Source organism: Fusarium redolens (genome assembly GCF_020744475.1).
Source record: "Fusarium redolens strain MPI-CAGE-AT-0023 chromosome Unknown BKA55scaffold_24, whole genome shotgun sequence".
NCBI classification, from domain to species: domain Eukaryota; kingdom Fungi; phylum Ascomycota; class Sordariomycetes; order Hypocreales; family Nectriaceae; genus Fusarium; species Fusarium redolens.
In genome coordinates this window covers 432,905-450,227 of record NW_025763687.1, presented here as the reverse complement: position 1 = coordinate 450,227, position 17,323 = coordinate 432,905, and the positions used below count along the sequence as shown (strand labels likewise).

General features: G+C 47.6%; 5 protein-coding genes across 5 annotated transcripts; 4 read left to right on the top strand and 1 right to left on the bottom strand.

The window, feature by feature from the left end:
- Nucleotides 1-812: 812 nt before the first annotated feature.
- BKA55DRAFT_545650 (uncharacterized protein) lies at nt 813-1,670 on the top strand (the record flags this gene model as incomplete). Its single annotated transcript, XM_046190834.1, has 2 exons — nt 813-1,375; nt 1,418-1,670. The coding sequence occupies 2 exons, from the start codon at nt 813-815 to the stop codon at nt 1,668-1,670; spliced, it is 816 nt and encodes a 271-aa protein (XP_046042804.1).
- Nucleotides 1,671-2,729: 1,059 nt separating this feature from the next.
- On the top strand, nt 2,730-3,350 carry BKA55DRAFT_545649 (uncharacterized protein; the record flags this gene model as incomplete). The annotated part of the gene is made up of 1 exon (XM_046190833.1): nt 2,730-3,350. The coding sequence occupies one exon, from the start codon at nt 2,730-2,732 to the stop codon at nt 3,348-3,350; it is 621 nt and encodes a 206-aa protein (XP_046042803.1).
- A 1,267-nt stretch (nt 3,351-4,617) lies between these two features.
- On the top strand, nt 4,618-5,988 carry BKA55DRAFT_667890 (uncharacterized protein; the record flags this gene model as incomplete). The annotated part of the gene is made up of 1 exon (XM_046197860.1): nt 4,618-5,988. One exon carries the CDS (start codon nt 4,618-4,620, stop codon nt 5,986-5,988), a length of 1,371 nt encoding a protein of 456 aa, XP_046042802.1.
- A 4,758-nt stretch (nt 5,989-10,746) lies between these two features.
- On the bottom strand, nt 10,747-12,359 carry BKA55DRAFT_667889 (uncharacterized protein; the record flags this gene model as incomplete). The annotated part of the gene is made up of 5 exons (XM_046197859.1): nt 12,084-12,359; nt 11,838-12,029; nt 11,704-11,783; nt 11,117-11,654; nt 10,747-10,974 (listed from the first exon to the last, which is right to left on the bottom strand). Exons 1-5 carry the CDS (start codon nt 12,156-12,158, stop codon nt 10,747-10,749), a joined length of 1,113 nt encoding a protein of 370 aa, XP_046042801.1. The 5' UTR covers nt 12,159-12,359.
- Nucleotides 12,360-14,404: 2,045 nt separating this feature from the next.
- Nucleotides 14,405-16,072, top strand: BKA55DRAFT_210948 (uncharacterized protein). The gene is made up of 2 exons (XM_046185153.1): nt 14,405-15,172; nt 15,223-16,072. The coding sequence occupies exons 1-2, from the start codon at nt 14,821-14,823 to the stop codon at nt 15,876-15,878; spliced, it is 1,008 nt and encodes a 335-aa protein (XP_046042800.1). The 5' UTR covers nt 14,405-14,820; the 3' UTR covers nt 15,879-16,072.
- The last annotated feature ends 1,251 nt before the right edge of the window (nt 16,073-17,323 follow it).

Below are 17,323 nucleotides of genomic sequence, written 5' to 3'. Positions count from 1 at the left end.
CGTCAGATTTTATACCAAGGAAACCAGGAAGTTTATTCTTACTTAGCTTCTCCTGCGTCGCCGACGCATTCAGAGAAAAGTTCGGGCGCCGCATGACGCGAACGTCAGACGCCAGTAGAAGCCTTTAATTTACCCCCGCTATCAGACCTACGTTACAGAGGGACTTCCCTCCGACAACTGCACCAAGACACCGTGCCATTTCTCAAAGGCGCTTTCGAGCCGCTTGCTCGCGCAGCCAATATCACAGATCACATACATTTCGACGTTTACTCTCTGAGGTTTCTCCCTCAGTTACACCGACGCGCTCAACCTGAAACTCCTATCAACGAACCTAGAGCGCGCACCGACGACGATCTCACACCGGAGTCAGAAAAGAGCAGTGCTTCCTCAAGAAAGCTCATAACGATCAGAACTCTGTCCATCATCTTTGGGGCAGCCACCAGCCGCAGAAACGGGCCCATCTCTCTCGAAAATGCAAAGCAAAGCAACTCAGCCCTGGGCCAAATCCTCCTCTTCACGAGACTCGAAAAAATGAACTGTCGGCGCGAGGACACGAAACCTGAAATCCTTGCAAGATTGGTTACTTGAGAGGCTTCGCGATTGAAACACGAGTCGACAAAACGAGAAATGCTCCCAACACCGACATTTGAGCTACAGGTCAACCTACAAATCAGCTACCGCAGGTGAATTCTTCGCACGATCGACTTAGACGCTCTGCGAAGATGTGAGGGAAGAGGCCAGCCCAGCCACATTGCGGAACAACTGGGCAGAGGGTCTGGGGGGACACTGCATACCCTGACCACACAGGACAGATGACAAAGCTAAAACCGGAGGAAACAAGCACAACACGCCATATTGAACTAAGCGTGTGTAGCCCATCGGCCGGCAAGACTCTGAACAGGCTGAGACACCTAACCTCGACGACAATCCGGCACTACGAGCGGTTTGAAAATGCGAAGCAACTGAGTTATTTACCGGCGCTTGACAGGGAATGGAGAGGTTCAGCCTTAAAGCTGAAAAGCAATGGTATATGCCGCCGGAAAGTGTGCAGAGCTGGGAAGCTCAGTACTTTGAAAGATGGGCAGAGAGAGAGTCACAGAGATGTAGACTTGTTGGGAATGGTCACATCCTGCATCGATAACGTCTGGTTTCTATATCCGATCTGCAAATTCACAGCGTTGGCACGCGACGTTTCCAATCCCGATGCCATGGAAAAGACTCAGTGGAATGATGTCACGTCCTGCGCAGTCCACGAGACAAAATATCGAGGATGTGCCTGTCCGATGCCGAGTGATGCGAGGTGGAGCTTTAGGGAGCGGTTGTACTCTCCCGCTCCCCTCATACCACGGGTGCACTTGATAAGAGCCCTTCAAAGGTCAGGTTTGCACTGAAGGGACAACATCTGACCTACCAATAGGCACAGGCGACCCAATAAAAGCTCGCTTCTAGTATCGACATCTGGTCTTGCGAATATGGACTCTCCAGCATACGCTCACGGGCGGCGGCATCTTGCCCAGAAGCCTAGTGTTGGGGAACAGCCCCTTCACCACGATACCACTGCGTCTGCTGATCTTGCTGGCGAGATGAACTTTCCATCTGCCAGCCCTTGGATGATCTCACAGGTTGTCAACAGCCATGGTGTCTTACGCCATCGAAGTCGTGACGAGTAGAGATCCCAATGTCAACGTTTGTAACGCTGTCGTCCTCATCCCCAGGGGGCAACCGAACCTCGGAGCTGTCCCCTTATGAAGGCGATGGAACAAACCATTGCAAGTCACTGCAAAAGAAGGCGACATTGAAGGGTCGAATGCCCATTGGGGATCGATTGATAGACTATATCGAGGCGTTTACTGCACTTCAAGGCAATCGCAACTCGTGTCAAGAGAGCACCAAGGGGAAAGCAGGACGTTACTCTGATACTGTCCATGGTTTGGTAAGTTGACGACAACGAGACTGTGAATTCATGCAATTAAATACAACAATACCTAGAATTAATAGGCGTAGTAATGCAAGAATTGTTGTCGGCGCGTCTTTGCTAACATGGTCTAGCATTCTGATGCGTTGACGAGATAGGACCGCGATGCGTAAACTTGATGATGATTTAAGGCTTAATTAGGACTTACACTTGTCGGAGCAGCCAGCAGGGAAATTTGAGCATTGGCAGCATATTTCCCATCCTATTCTACATGCCTATGATGCACTCGCAGTATTGAAGACCGGCGTAAGTCCAAGCCATCTATCCCACCAAGCAAGATACTCCGTCTCCATCCAAACCGCTCACTCTCTCAGCACCGCAATGCTATGATATAACCAAGGTAAATCGCCTGCACGCGGCCCATGACACCCGAGCTACCCGCTTTTCTTCTAGACCGGGCTACGGGAGTATGCGTTCCTTCGGACTCAAACTCAAATACCCCCTGGACCCTTGTTCAACAGCGCTTCTGGGGCCTTCCTCTACTTCAGCCTGCAAACACAGCACCCTCTTGCTTTGAAACGACAGTAACCTCTTCTTATGCTGTTGACGTCGATCCCGTGTTGCATTCACCAATCACCTCCTTGACGATGAGAACAAGGTTCACTACCCGACGTGACATCCGTCACATGCTGTGAGCCCCCAGTCCAAACCCCCTCACCAGAGACATGTTGGAATCCCCCCCTTTATAGAAGCCGTCCCGCACTTCCCGCGAGATGTGGCACATTGGCAATCGTTCCCTCAAATTCTGTTCGGCATGTTTCTACAATCGACCTTCTCGAATACCATCCACCTGCGCGACTTCGTCGACGCCGTCACAGACGACCCGAGTCGGGAAAACGCACCCAACTACGTGGAAATACAGACCGATGCCAACATCTTCGAGGAAAGTGGCTTTTATAGTTCTAACGTCAACGTCGAGCCTATTCGTACCCGCATCCATACTTATCTCACACGAGAAGACCGGGAGCTCTACGTGCCAAACGCCTTCTTCTACTACCTTCCGAGACCGGCCTCCGTCCCCACGGCCACGCCGACGCCATCCTCTACTCCGACTTCAAAGCGGTCCGCCCGCTGGGAGGGTCGTGCCACTCCGTTCACCCCTTCTAAAAGACGACGAGGCTCTGACAGCGCCTACCTTGCAGAGTCTTCCTACAAGAACCAGCTTCCCCAATCCACAGAAGGCCGATCTCATGTATCGCTTTCAGAAGATAGCCCAGATTCTCCGGCTAATTCCCCCTCCAATTCCCCCTCTCCATCGACCATGGTCAACACTGGCGAGACCAGTATCACTTTACATCCTTTCCCAAGCTCAGACCGCGAGACTAGGCCGCATCGCAATCGTCATCCCCCAAAGAAGTATCCTCATAAAGAGTAAAAAGTTGCGTTTGTGCTCAAGTCCTCATGTATTTCCTACGATTCAAAGCGGTAACCCAACTATGCAGTTTTACCCTTTCCCTGCCATTCTGGCGTCTTATTTTACTATGCTCTCTCTCTTGCGATTCTTCCAATTCATTCTTTTGTGATCTTTCCTTCAGCATTCCGCCGCCTTGCAGAACGGCTGTGATAGGCGATCCGCAACTGACGCAAAAGGATTGGACGCTGCGCGACAACTGGCCTCGTGCTCTTACATGAAAGGCAATATGGCACGAAGATAAAGACCGGCGAAGGAAGATTCTTGACAGCCTTCGGATACGGCGGTGATCAGGCTCTCTGGGGCTGGATTGTTGAAACTCAGCCCCTCAACTGCCTTGTCGCAAAGGAACTGGAGCCGAACTGAGCACTTCGCCACGTTTACAATAAATGATACCCTGTAGATTCTGAGATTCGGGCTGTCGTCAAATGAACTGAGCATAAATCTACTGATCGTGAGCTTTTGAGGGATTCATCTTTCTAAGAATCCCGCTTTGTGTAGGGTCGTTTTAGAGTTTGTGGGGCATGTTTCACAAAGACCCGGTGTAACCATTAGCATGGTGTTTCAAGCAAACCTGTCAAGTAGAGGTAGAGGCAAGCGAGGCTAGAACGGAGATGGTGCGGGCAAAGAAGTGGGGCTCTCTTAGGTGTGATGGGTGGTAACCTCAATACAGCAAAAAGCTAGTTTCCTGTTGAGGTTGCATTACACATAGCTTGCAGTCATCCGCAGAAAATGTTATCCCCTGCCCAAATCCCATCTTGAATTTCGTTCCTCAAGGCTCTTTCTGGCAACCCGCTTGCGGATTGCGTCTCCTGTGCACCAGATCTGCTGCTCCACAGATAACACTAGAATGATCATGTGACTTCGCTACGGTTTCGCGTTATATTTAATTTAGTGACACCGCCCTCTCGTACCCCGCGACACGCAAGGATTAAAGCGACAAACTTTAAAAAGGATCGTGCTTCCCACTTCACCATTAAGTGCTATCACCGACTCTTCCCAATCCCTCCTTGACATTTTAAATTTTCCATCACTGGTACGGATGTTAAGACTCTTCGATCGTTTGATATTGTTTTTGTCTATATCCCTTCTTGTCCCTTATCAAGAATCTATCCGCCGTCTCTCAAATGCCATAGAATCTAGGAAAGGGACTCAAACCCTTGGTTATTCTTATAAGACGGCACTTTTCCCGAATGCGAATTTCACTGCACAACTCAGCGGTCGGGCAGACATGCCAGCTTCACAGTCCTCTACCTCTTCGACTTCACCGTCGCGCAACGGTAACGGTGCATCACTGGACACAACGCCTTGTACTTCACAGGCGCCCGTTGTCACCCAGCGAAAAAGGCGTCCGCAGCGCATCTACCAGCCCGCAAAGAACTCACTCTACGATATCTTCCAGCAAAATGCCAGCACACCACTGTTTGTGCCACCTATTTGTTGGACAGATTTACACGCTCAACTACTCGGTGCGAAATGGGAGGAACTGCCGTCATGCGATACGCCTCAGCCTTCAGCAGCCCCAGGCACGCCACCAACGCGAGGACACTTGAGTCCATCGAATACCATCATCAATCTTAGCAACGCGCTCACGCAGATTCTCCTGCCCGACCCACTGAGCCCTATTCTATCCTCCGACGCTGTCAAATCGGTTCTCAACACACTGTGGCCTACACCTTTCAACAAGCCGCAGCACCTGCCCGAACTCCATTTATACTTTGGCGGTCGCGTTTATCGTGATGCTGTACGTGTGCAGCTTATGTGGAATTATCCTTCTGAGGAGGCAAAGTCCTCATCCTCTTCATTCAAATCAGTTTCAACGCGACCCGCTGAGTCCTTCAACATCTCATCGCAATCGTCTCCCAACTACAGCCCCGCCAACCTACCCATGATCTGTTACATTGGCAAGACTCAATTGGCTTCAGTCCGAAACAACCTTTTTCGCGTCGCATCTGGACCTGGACGAACATGGAACGAGCCCGTGTTTCGCCTTCAGCAACTGCGAGCTCGTATCCTCGCACCCTCAAATTCCGATCACGATGCTCACTTTGTGGGCGTCTTTCTAGGGATGGCACAAAAGCACTTCTACCCTGCCCCACCTGTCAGTGGCAGACGTGACTCGCGCATTTCACCAGGACAAGGCATTCCACCAAGCCCCAACTTCCACGACATCAAGTTGAAGATTATCACCCACGACATTGATACATCCGAGTTTATTGTTTACACTGGTCACATCACAAAGGAGTTCTTGGAGAAGTTCCACGATCCCTTCAAGGCTCCGGCCGACGATGATGATGCTATTGTTTCTGGTCTCAAGATTGAGTACACAAGAGTTCCAATTTGGCCTATTCTCGGTCTTAGAGAGAGACTGGGTAAAGCCTTGGGCCAAGAGATTGTCGGAAGTTTCGACCCAGATGAAATAGAGACATGGGAAAAAGACCCCGAGAAACCAGGTTGCAAGAAGCGCAAACTGAATACTCTCTCAGAAGGTGTTAACAGCGACGTCGGCGGAGATACCGAGGAAGATACTGAGGAAGAATCAGAAATTGGTACAAAGAAACGTTTTCTACATCAAGACGCACCTGTGGGCGTGACGACGTGAAAGCGGTCTACACGCAGTGTATGATGTGAATTGAAGATGGGAGACATGTACCCCTGGTTCAATGTTAAGGACGACAGGATGCATTCGATCAACAAACTACATCGGCTGGGCCGCCTTTGGGATTGCATGGAGATACTCCTTGTGTTGCAGACATGTATGGCATTGGCAATAGCGCAAGGTTATCAGGGAGTTAGGTTATGTACCGCTGCATTTCACTTTTGAGATACAAGGTTGGCGAGGGACTCAACATATGTAAATATCCCTTTCTTGATAGGGGCAGAGAGTCTGAGCAAGAGCCAACAAGAATGGTAAAGCAAGGGCTAGATGAGTGGATGCGACAACTAGTTAAAGCAGTTGACGAAACCGAAAGAATTCAACCGCAAAAGATTGCATTCCCAGTATGGTTCAATTTGAAAAGGTATAAGCAATTAGTAACTGTACAGTTGCGCTTATTGTGGCTCAGTGACCAACACTCGAATCGCATAATAATCATGAACTCGTCACATAAATTTGTATGAGTCTGAATGCCACTACTCTTATTTTGTACGGAAGCAGTACTTTCGAATCCGCCGTGGCTGTCCAGAAACGACCGCCGCTTCCTACAATATCTTGTCTCGTATATCACAAGTCATGACGTTGTTCTCACTAAACGGCCTCGTCACACCCTTGGGCGCTATGAATCGATCTTTTTGAGCTTCGTGCTCAGCAGCGAAGGTATGTCAATGGCCAAGACAAGTTCGAATTCAGCAATATCAATGCAATCCAGAGTAACCCCGAATATAGAGGAGGTTGTACAGTCCCGGCCGAAATTAGAGGCCGCTTGCCTAATTCAAGAAATGTAAGATAAGCTTTCGCGCACGGACCGAACCGTAGCCCATGTGGCTTACGACAGTGCACCGAGCGCTGCAAAAACCGTAATGTTGACCCTATCTCCTTGTAATGCCTGTCATTATCGCATATTGTCATCAAACTAACCAACTATAGGTCCCAAAAGGTAGAAGTCATCTGATTATATGTAGACGCATCCAGAATAAGTCCTAGATTTCTGGCTTGAAATGACTTTCAAAGAAAGGCCAAATCGGAGAGCAAGACCTTGCTCTCCGTGATGTCATTATGGATAAGCAATCGACAACGAAAGTTAATATCTTCCCTTGACTGAGGTCTATTCTGGACGTGGAGGGATGATGACATCTGCTCATTTGAATCCATAATCAGCCTCCATGGAGATTACGGCACGTGCTTGGACATATTCCCAGCATTTCCAGTCATACACACTGTAAAAGCCACATTAGCCACTGCTGTGGTCCGTGCGCGAAAGCTTATCTTACATTTATTATACTAGGCAAGCGGCCTCTAATTTCGGCCGGGACTATAACCGCCTCACACCAAGAATCCTGCTATGCCCGCGGTCGAGGTGCGGCGCCCACCGAGTGAAGCAATACCAAAATGACATTGCGGAGTACCCCAAAGCCATAGAAAATGAGGAAGAATACTTATCAGCACAGCTTTTGAAGTGATTGATTAGGATGATCAAGTTCATGCCAATGATGACTACCCCGAGGCGGAAGGAAGCAAGGTGAATATATGTTGAGGACCCTCCAGTGGTCCAATCAGTGGTCAAGCCCGACTCGACCCACTTGCTATTTAATACAGCGGGCAGGTTCATATCGGCACCAATATTCACGACCCAATTACGAGCTGTGTTTCTCATGGTTGTGTTGGAAGGGAAAACTTCTTCTGCCGAGCTAGGCTGCACAATGTATCAGGGTCCCATTCAGTCGATCGAACAAAAAGAGGTACAGATGCTGTATGCTTGATATAAGTGCTCGTACCGAGTGACCCTGAGACCGACAGTCTCAAGTTGCCTCTTGATAAGAATACGTGAGGTGTGGATATGACGGCACGTCAGAGAAAAAAGATCTGGCTTGCGTAACCACTTCCTCCTATTTCTCCCGCCGTGCGTATGTTTCAACCATGCCCTCGTAGTTTTGCAGGTACTAAAAACTTGTTGAATCAAGTCTCCACATCACACTCCCTCTCATAGCCAAAACCTTTGACGTGCTGAAAACATTCCCCAGGCCGGATTAGGGATGTACAGACTCTGACGAGGCTTTAGCATAGTACGGCACCCATCATCAAGACAAGGGAAGTCTCCTGAAGTCTATAAGTAAAGAAGATTTCCCAAGCTCAACAACCAGAAACAGGAACTTTCATAACAAATTTTGTTGTATTATCTGCGGTCAATTATCACCCCAAGTCCTTTGCATTGTTTAAGATTAAGTTCATTTATTGTTAACGTAATCCATAAGCGAGCGCCGCAGACAAGCGAGCGCCGCACTACCCTATACACCTTAAATCCGGTTTTTAAAAAACTCTTTAAAAATCCAAACTAAGCCTAAAATAGCTATAATTTTAATAGCATATATATAAGTCTTAAAATAAGCTATTTTATCTTCTAAAGAAATTTAAGAAAATCCTATATAGCTATAAACTTTAAAACCTATTTACACTATATAATACACTGTATAATTAAGCTTTTCTTTATGAAGGATTTTTTTTTAAAAATCTAGGAAAAATATATAATATAACTATTACTATACTATTACTAAAAATACTTTTTCTATGTTTTTAGCTATTTTATTTAAGGTTTTAATTACTATAGGGTAAGCTATTTTTAGCTATACAGTGCAGTGCGGCGCTCGCTTGTCTGCGGCGCTCGCTTATGGATTACGTTAGTGCCCCTTTTCCAGCACGATATCTTCGTGGTGACCAAGCTTACCATCTAGCTACCACTGTGTGTATTATTACCCGGTGCCACAGCTTCCTACCCTATACTTGTTGCCCATTCTGGTTTACCAATCCGGAAACTTCCTTCAGACGAAACGAATCCTTTATGATATCTGCTCAGCCCGGTTCCATCAATATCATGAAGTGCTTAGGTGATTTTGCAAGCAAGTCGAGTTACACTTTAGCACGTCTTGTTAGTGTCCTAGTGGATACCTTGGCAAATGCGCACCAAAGTCCGTTCTATTTGTTAGGGCACTAACAAAAAATGCAGTCGAAACAGTGGTGGTGTAGGGTAGCCTTTGCGTGACATGATCATTAGCTGACATGACGTCACGCACTGCGGGGTGTGAGGGAATTGCTGTATGGCTGCGTTTTCGATGCTCAAGTTGATGGCCTCTTTCTATAAAGAATTGGGTTAGAGCCCCGATATACAAAGAAATTCAGTACTGCTTTTAGGAGATATCATACCTAAGGCCGGTGACACCTGACAAGCGCGTTCGTCGAATAACCAATTGCGACTGTTCAGTTTGAAGCGCGTTGAACATATGATCGTCTGATGCTACCCTAGTACTACTGAACTGCCTACCTTTATCTTTTATCTTTTATTTTTCTCAAATACGCATCATGCCTCCGCGTCAGGATCAAGGCCTTCCTTGTCACACTGAATGTTTTATACCCAAATAGAGAAGATACCTCATGAAGCTCAACGGTAGCCACGGCTTATCATAAAACCAGGGAAAAAAGCCAGTTATTATTAGTTCTTTACCAAAACAACGCAACTTCACCACTCAGTACAACCCTAGATAGTAGTGCCACAATTCATTGTGTAGATCAGTCATCCGAATCCGATGCCATCATCACAAACGCATCTTCATCTCAACAATCTTGTGCGGATCGCTTGAACAACCCAGCACTTTCCGGACCTTTTCGCCGAAGTGACGAAGAATTCATCGCCTATGCCCAAACTGTGATTAAAGTAAAGAGCCAGCAGTGTCCGATATACGCCAAGCATCATGCGTTGGGTCTCACTTCTGCTCAAACCCCTTCGATTGCAGGGCACTCCTGGCCGATGGCTGCATTATGCTTTGCTTTACCCCCCTGTCGTTGAAAATCAGGAGTTGGACATTCGGAAATCTGGAGGTCACCAGTTTCACTCGCAGCACAATCAGTTGTCAACGGGTTTTGTATATCACACTCTAGACCTACAATGCGGCGGTCGAGGCGGCGCCGCCTGCGCTTGACTTCGAAGCTGGGAATCGAGCAGCTTCCCAAGCGCCAAATCCGAAGCATAGGACGATATGGCCATGCAAGACAAAGTTTGGCAACACAATAAAGTAGTAGTAGCATGCTTTATTTCTATATGAAGTACCGGTATGACCTTGAAAAGCTGAAAGCAGACGCATTTTCTCCAAATTTACCATCCCCAATAATTACCTCCCCAATCCAACATCGACAGATTGTTATAATAGGACATATGTGCCGTTTAATACCGGGAAAAAAAATAAAACAAGGTAAAAATTGAATGCCAGTAAGAGAGAAAAGCTCAGAAGCATAAGATGCTATTAAAAGATCCAAGCTATCAAGGCTTCATGATATGGGGTGCTGTAACACCAGCCATCCAACGTCATTTTCCCCAAGCTGGAAATGATGGCCGCAAAAACCAAACTTCTCCCAGATTCTACCAAAAACAGGAAGCAGGACGGAAACGCCCAATGAAATGCCTTTCGAACCACAAGTCACATCATTCTTGCCTGTACATACTGCAGAACAGCATGTTTCTCCCATGGCGTCCAATGATGTGTATGTACTCTTCGATAATGAGAATCGAGTTCTTAATGAAACAGAGATTGTCGCGTGGTCCGGGCTTGGTATGATCGTGATGTTGCAAGTAGTTATCATAAACAAAAAAAGGGGTAAAAACATGCGGGATATGACATCGTAATACATATAACGATTTCAAGACAGCATTCATCACATACTCGCTAGTCTGCTGATGGGCAGTTGCAAATAAGGATCTTCGAACTCGATCTTTGGCCCGTAGATATCGTACACTGCAGTCCCGTATGCTGGTAACTGCCCGATGGTTGTAGCTTCGATCGGTGGGTCGTAGTGTGACCACTGTTCTTGATGCGGCTGTCCTGATGTTGGAGCGTAGTGTCCAGTCGTTGCGGGAATATGCTGAGGTTGGGAAAACACCGGCTGTTGAGGTTTAGTCATATGATGTTGAATAGGTTGATGGTATTGAATCATGGCTGGTTGAGATTCGGCTGCTGTGTATGTAGGCTGGTTTCCAGGCTGGTGTGCGTAAAAGCCCTCAGGAATCATGGGGCTCGGGACAGACGTAGCGGAAAAAATGACTACTTTGAATGGAAGTTGCAGTTCCCGATGCAGTGTATGGAGGTTCCATGGGAGGCCGTTCCACTTGTTGTGATAGTTGATAATGAGGCGGTCTGGTGCTTGTCATGGTAGCAACACCTGGATTCCCTGCCTCGGTGACATAGTATGCTTGACGTGGCATGGCTACTGTCCGATGGACAAGCTGAACGTGCACATGTTGCTCAGGTGCGGGAGTCCCACCATATTCGTGAGGAACACTGGCGGGTATTCTCTGCCGGTTACCGTAATTCTGCGGCATGTGGTGACCATTGAATTGGGATTCAAAGTCGGCATAGGAGGAGGCACGATGTAAATGTCCGTTTGGCGGTCCTTGGTTCTTGGAGACCATCTCATGGGGCGACCAGGTCATCGAGGAGTGCTGAGGAGTGGAAGGAGACTCGTCGTCGTCAGAGTCTGAAGAGCAGTCGTCGATGTCGTTGGGATTTATTCCTTGCTGGTGCGATCTCCGTTGATGTTTGACCATGGTGGTTTTTCTACAAAAGCTGAGTCCAAGGTTAGTATGCGATCAATAATGGGATTATTAAGACCTGCCTCTTCGAGCAGCCATCATGGGCACATTTATAAGGACGTTTCCCAGTATGAATACGTCGATGCCGCGCAAGACTGGACGACTGTGAGTTTTTGTTAGTCCCGTACTGACCGTGGACTGGTGATTGTGCACTCACATCCGAAAAGCGTTTCCCACAACCGATATGCTGACATTGATGGGGTTTCTCTCCTGTGTGTGTTCGAATATGAACAGTCAGGGCGCTTTGCTGGACGAAACTCTTCCCGCAACCAGGAATAGAGCAAGCGTATGGTCTTTCATTAGTATGTGAACGATAATGTCTCTGTAAATTGGACTTTCGATCAAAGCTCTGTATCAGAGATTAGTAAAGGAGAACTACCACGTATCGTTGGTAACAACAAACTTGTGTGCACGATTGCCAATCGCACGGAAAGGGACGGGCAGTAGGCTCGTCCTCGACTAATTCTATAAGTTCCATGACAATCTTTTTGACTCTGGCGTGCCTCCGGGGCAATGCGTTTATAATGATGCAGGGATAGATAGGAATAGTAGTTGGCAAGATTTTGACTTGTTACAGCAAAATAGGATTATCAGACACTCGTGGGTGGGGAATTGAAGGATCGATGTCTAGTTTTGTTGATGCAAAAGGCAAGTTGACAGCTCGACAAGGTCTTGGATCAGTGATATAAGGGGCAGCCGGTGAGGTCCAGGCCCAGGCGGTCTTGAATTATGGAAGCCGTTGATGGAATAGAATACGACATGCGTGCACTGGCTTTATAAGTTGATTTGCCTTGTCACACTCCAGAGATCAGAGTGCCGCCTCGCGAAGGGGCTGACGGGACGGGTAAAACGTGCCGGAGCAAAATAAGAGACTCTCATCAAGACTTTTTATAAGGTTCGCTTGTGCATCAAGGCTAGTTCAGCACTGATATCAGCTGTGATGTGGACGAGCCACATGCATTCAATCGTTCTTTCCCCAGCCGTTAGAGCGACTATGACAAACATCATACCATCAAACTAACAGTAGCCTCACTCTGGGTTATATACATAGCTAGGTGGTGATGTACCTGAAAACATCGGCAAGCACGGTATGCCTGTTCACGAGCTAGTGTGTACCACTCTGTATGTATGGAGAGTGGGTCCACAGACTTCAGGCCGCAAGACGAACCTATCGGGTTTAACCCCTGAGCTCGCTTGAGTGAGTCTCATGCACGGGCCATTGCATAATCTGGCAGCTGAAGGTGCACTCTCACGGCTAAGAACGGGAATTCAGGGGTACAGGATCCATATTGCACTAGCTTCAGCCTTCCCGTACCATATGAGCTAAATTAGTGCTCCTTATGATAAGAGATCGTCTCATTTTGAGCGCCCGCCTGCATTAGTTCAGACCCCGGCCTGTCAGTTTTCAACCCCCCTGCGGCATCTCAAGAGTTCTGGATCGTCGCAAGATGGAGCGTGTTTATGCTTGCGTATCACGCCGTGATATCCAGATAGGTTTTCTCTAGACACCTAGCCTAACCCTTTATGGCTTCTCCACCACGGGCAACAGGAAGATCATGTTGGGCACGTCCACCATATCAGTCAGTCATGCCATGTCGGCACACACGGATGTAAGTCTCCAGAAGCAAAACACGCAGAACATATCAGAAGTTGCTGCTTGCCAGTGAGTGTTTTAGCGTTAACAATACATCCTCAATTGATCAATCATGTCTCTCGCTGAGAAAAGCCAGGAGGGTCTCGTTCTTGACTCGATATGGACCTACCGGGTAGGCTTCTCGTCAGGGTGACACCATCTTGGCGCATCCCTGCATGAGGTAGTTAGCAAGAGTGATTGGTCAGACTCTCACTGAGCAATGGAACCAACAAGGCCGGAGTGTTGAAGGTGGCACATTATATTTTTGTGTTGGCACTGGATCATTGTCAGTCTTTTCGCGTTTGTCGGTCTGCCATTCCATTCATTTTCCAGATGGCATTGCAACTTAACAACGAGCAGCAACGGCGGTCCCCACCAGAGTCCGAAATAGCGGGACTGTATTTTAGTCTATTGTTACGCGTGCTGAGATCGTAGGAAATAATACAGGTAATATACCGCGCTTCTTTGAGCACCGTGGGGCATATTGGCAGTGGCACGGACTGGGTTTGTTTGCGAGCCAGATCCAGTAGGGGCGACTCGTCTAGGCCATACACAAAGCCGGATGGTTGATCGTACAAGATCGGAGGTCGGCCTTGGTGGCTCGCAGCCAACAGGGTCTGGGGTACGCACACTATGCCCAGGGCATCTGGGCGAATCGCAAAAAGATGGTGCATGCCCACCCACAGATCGACCCAGTGATCTCCACAGAATTGCGCGGAGTGGAGCTCATCGGTGTGGTGGCTAAATGAAGATAGGCTCCGATGCGGCCGGAATTCGTCCGTCCCAGCAGTAGAAGGTAGGTTGCCTGCTCAATACATAGAACATTGTTTCCAGCTGACTGAAAAAGCGAGACGAGATGCATCGCTTGCCAGAGGAATAGGGGGTTGGACTGCGACCTGTTAGATACGCACGAATACGATGGGGTGAGTGTATCCAAGTGTGGACCAGAATGTTGTGATGTTATTGATCGTCGACTTGATTCTTTGATCAGTCTGTCAAAGAGGGGTTTCACCCCTCTTTTGGATACAAGAATAATATTGCAATAAGGGAAGTGGAGCCCATTCCTGTTGGATTAGTGATAGCGCCTCGATAAAAGAAACATGTATTTTGTGGGTCCCCGGATATATCAATACCGGGTAGCCGGGAAAACACCTAAAAGGACAGAACAGAGACAGAAGCTCCTGGGGACGAGATTGATCCTAAAGTGTGAAAATTAACCCTATTTTAATTGGATATTAACCCTACTCGCGTATCCAACAATTCCCAGCCGCCAGTCTAACACGACCTCGCCCCACCCCCATAATTCTATTGGCTTGCAGGGTCAGTACTCCCGCCACTTAATTTCTCCATTTGACCGTTTCGCATAAAGCGGTAAAGACGGCTCCATGTCTCGGAGCTGTGACGAATCGAAAGTGGACTGGTGTCATTGCATTTCCCAAATCTCGCTTCTCCCAAATCTCGTCCCAATTCTCCCCAAATCTTACTTTTCTCAAACCTCTCTTGCCAAATGACCACCTATTCCCTGGATGAAATTGTTAATACTGTGGTCGATTATTTCCGGTCCAATCGTCGTCCGCATGGGGGAAAAAACGCCTTGGCAATAGCAAAGGAGGCCTCTAATGATTCCACAGACAGACTTATCCTAAATCACGGCGATTCGGTCTGGTATGCATACTTCGCTGCGTCCAAGTCAATACATTTGAAACACCGCTTTGCTGGTCAAGCTACAATGACATCCATGCTGCGATTTCTCGAAGAACAGGACGTCAACACCCGGGAAGAATTCGCAAATCGACTTGCGCAGACAATGAACGAGCCACGTACCAACGAGCCAACAAGGTCTCCGGCCAAGCGCCCTCGTGTGTATGCAATGTAATAATGATTGAAACTGCTTCTAATGTCATACCAGGCACCACCGACCATAACATCACGGATTCTATACAGCCACGTACGACTACACAGAGCACAGATACCCTCTCCAATGCTGTTCACGCCTACGACCCGCAACAGATACCTAACCATAATGTACCCATTGGAGATGTGTATCTTGAAGCCTCGTTAGAGGAGGCCAAAAAGCTGTTCGATAAAGACTTTTGGGACACGATTAAAAGAGTACCAAGCAAAGAAAACCCTCAGGACTTGACGGCCGATGTATCAATTATATTCCATGAAGACTTCAACCGACACATGTTCGGATGCCAGGTAGAAATTGGGATTACCAGCGTGCTGTTGTCATCTACTCTTTTGGAACTCTTTAGTGTCTCAATACGCTCTATGAACGGTTTCATATCAGCGGTTCTTCCAGGTGGTTGCCTCATCGAGCCTGGCGACGGAGGGTTCACATTGCGGCGGTGTCAGCGTGATCTCTCTGTTATATTCGAGGGTGATCTACACAAAGGTGTCTGCTCGTCACCTTTGTACATGGAAGAAGGAAGACAGGCACGGAACTACACCGAGGCTGTCTCGATTCGCATACAAAGGCTCGAGGAGCACGGTGCCACAATAATCGTGCATGTCGCAGAATTTTGGGCAACGAAAATGATGCAGAATTTGTACAAAAGATGACTGAGTTCTTAAATCTCCTTCACCTTGCCATTTGCGAATGCAACAAAAAGACCTCGCGGCAAAACAGCCTGTCCCTTTTCCTTATAATGCCGATCCGTAATCTGCCGTTTTGCATCGAACTCTGTAATAAGCGTACAGTTCGTCCAATATAGCATCTGGTTTGATCCTTCAATTAATTGGCGACCTTCCTTCGCGTCCGAGAAGAAATCGTCATTGTCTTTGTCCTGGTCGAGGTCTCCCGGTTGGAATTTCTAGCATTTGTTAAAAAAAAAGTCTTATGTATGGGGGAGGGATAAACTTACTACCATTGGGATCCGAAATGCGGAGAAGATAGCTCAAGTGTCAAGTTCCGGTTTTGTCGTGATAGCAGTGCTTGGGATGCTGTTCTTAAACCGAAATAACGCAGTCTGTATGTTTATGAGAAAGTTTTTTTTTGATGCAACTCGTCCGTAGATGGAGCTGGTTATTATCGCGAGATAATACCGAGAGCCTGGCAGCTAGCAAGACGAAAAAGACAGGACATGAAAACAGAGTGCAAGAGTTGGGCAGAAAACGAGTTGGGCGCAAACGTGCGTCGTACAGAAGGCTGCGGACACGAGACTTCGAGGGAAAATCTGGCGGGGTCAGGAAGTTGGAAAAGAGAGTGGAACTAGCGACTATCATTACCTAACAAAAATTAGGAACAGAATGGAAAGGAGGGGGGGTATAGACAAAGTGAGATTTGGGAAAAGAGGGGCACAAAAAAATGAAGGTTGGGAAAGTGAGATTTCGAAAAAGTGAGATTTCGAAAAAGTGAGATTTCGAAAAAGTGAGATTTCGAAAAAGTGAGATTTCGGAAAAGTGAGATTTTGGAAAAGTGGGGAGAGATGAGGTTAGGGAAACAACTCACCCCCAAATTTATTTAACAAACAAGCATTGTAGTTCCACGCCTTGCCTACTAGCATGAATTCATAATGGTGAAGGCGTGTCGCTCGTACACAGTTCGTTGGCTAGACAAGACCCTTGTAGAGAACTCTTCGTGGTACCAGGGGTAATCTGGGGCATGGACCACCATTAGAGCTGAATATCTGATTGACGATGTGGACACTGTATCTGATCGTGACCATAACAGGGTTCTGGAGAGTAGAGTTATCGTTAGGTTCTTATTATAATTTTACAACATGCGAAGAATTTAGTTTCATCTGGGCCTCGAATAGTGTGAAGGACACTGATTCAAGCTCTTAACCAGGGCTTTCAGAATACTGTTTTCTATGAGACCTGGAATATGTCGACGTCAAGCTTGAGGGGAATGCAAAGAAGCAAGCTTAATTGTTGTGGCCGCGTATACGGCCGCAACTCGACAGGAACATCTTTCGCTTGGCCTAGTTCAGAGACCAATGGACAGTGCCGATCGAATAGGGTCGTGTTGCTGGGGACGGCTCATCGAAACTAACTTGGCACAGAAT

What these genes read in the sequence shown, in the direction of transcription:
- BKA55DRAFT_210948 (XM_046185153.1), top strand. Translation starts at nt 14,821, where the DNA reads ATGACCACCTATTCCCTGGATGAAATTGTTAATACTGTGGTCGATTAT. An exon ending in GTCTCCGGCCAAGCGCCCTC is followed by an intron (nt 15,173 to 15,222) that starts GTGTGTATGCAA and finishes ATGTCATACCAG; the next exon opens with GCACCACCGACCATAACATC.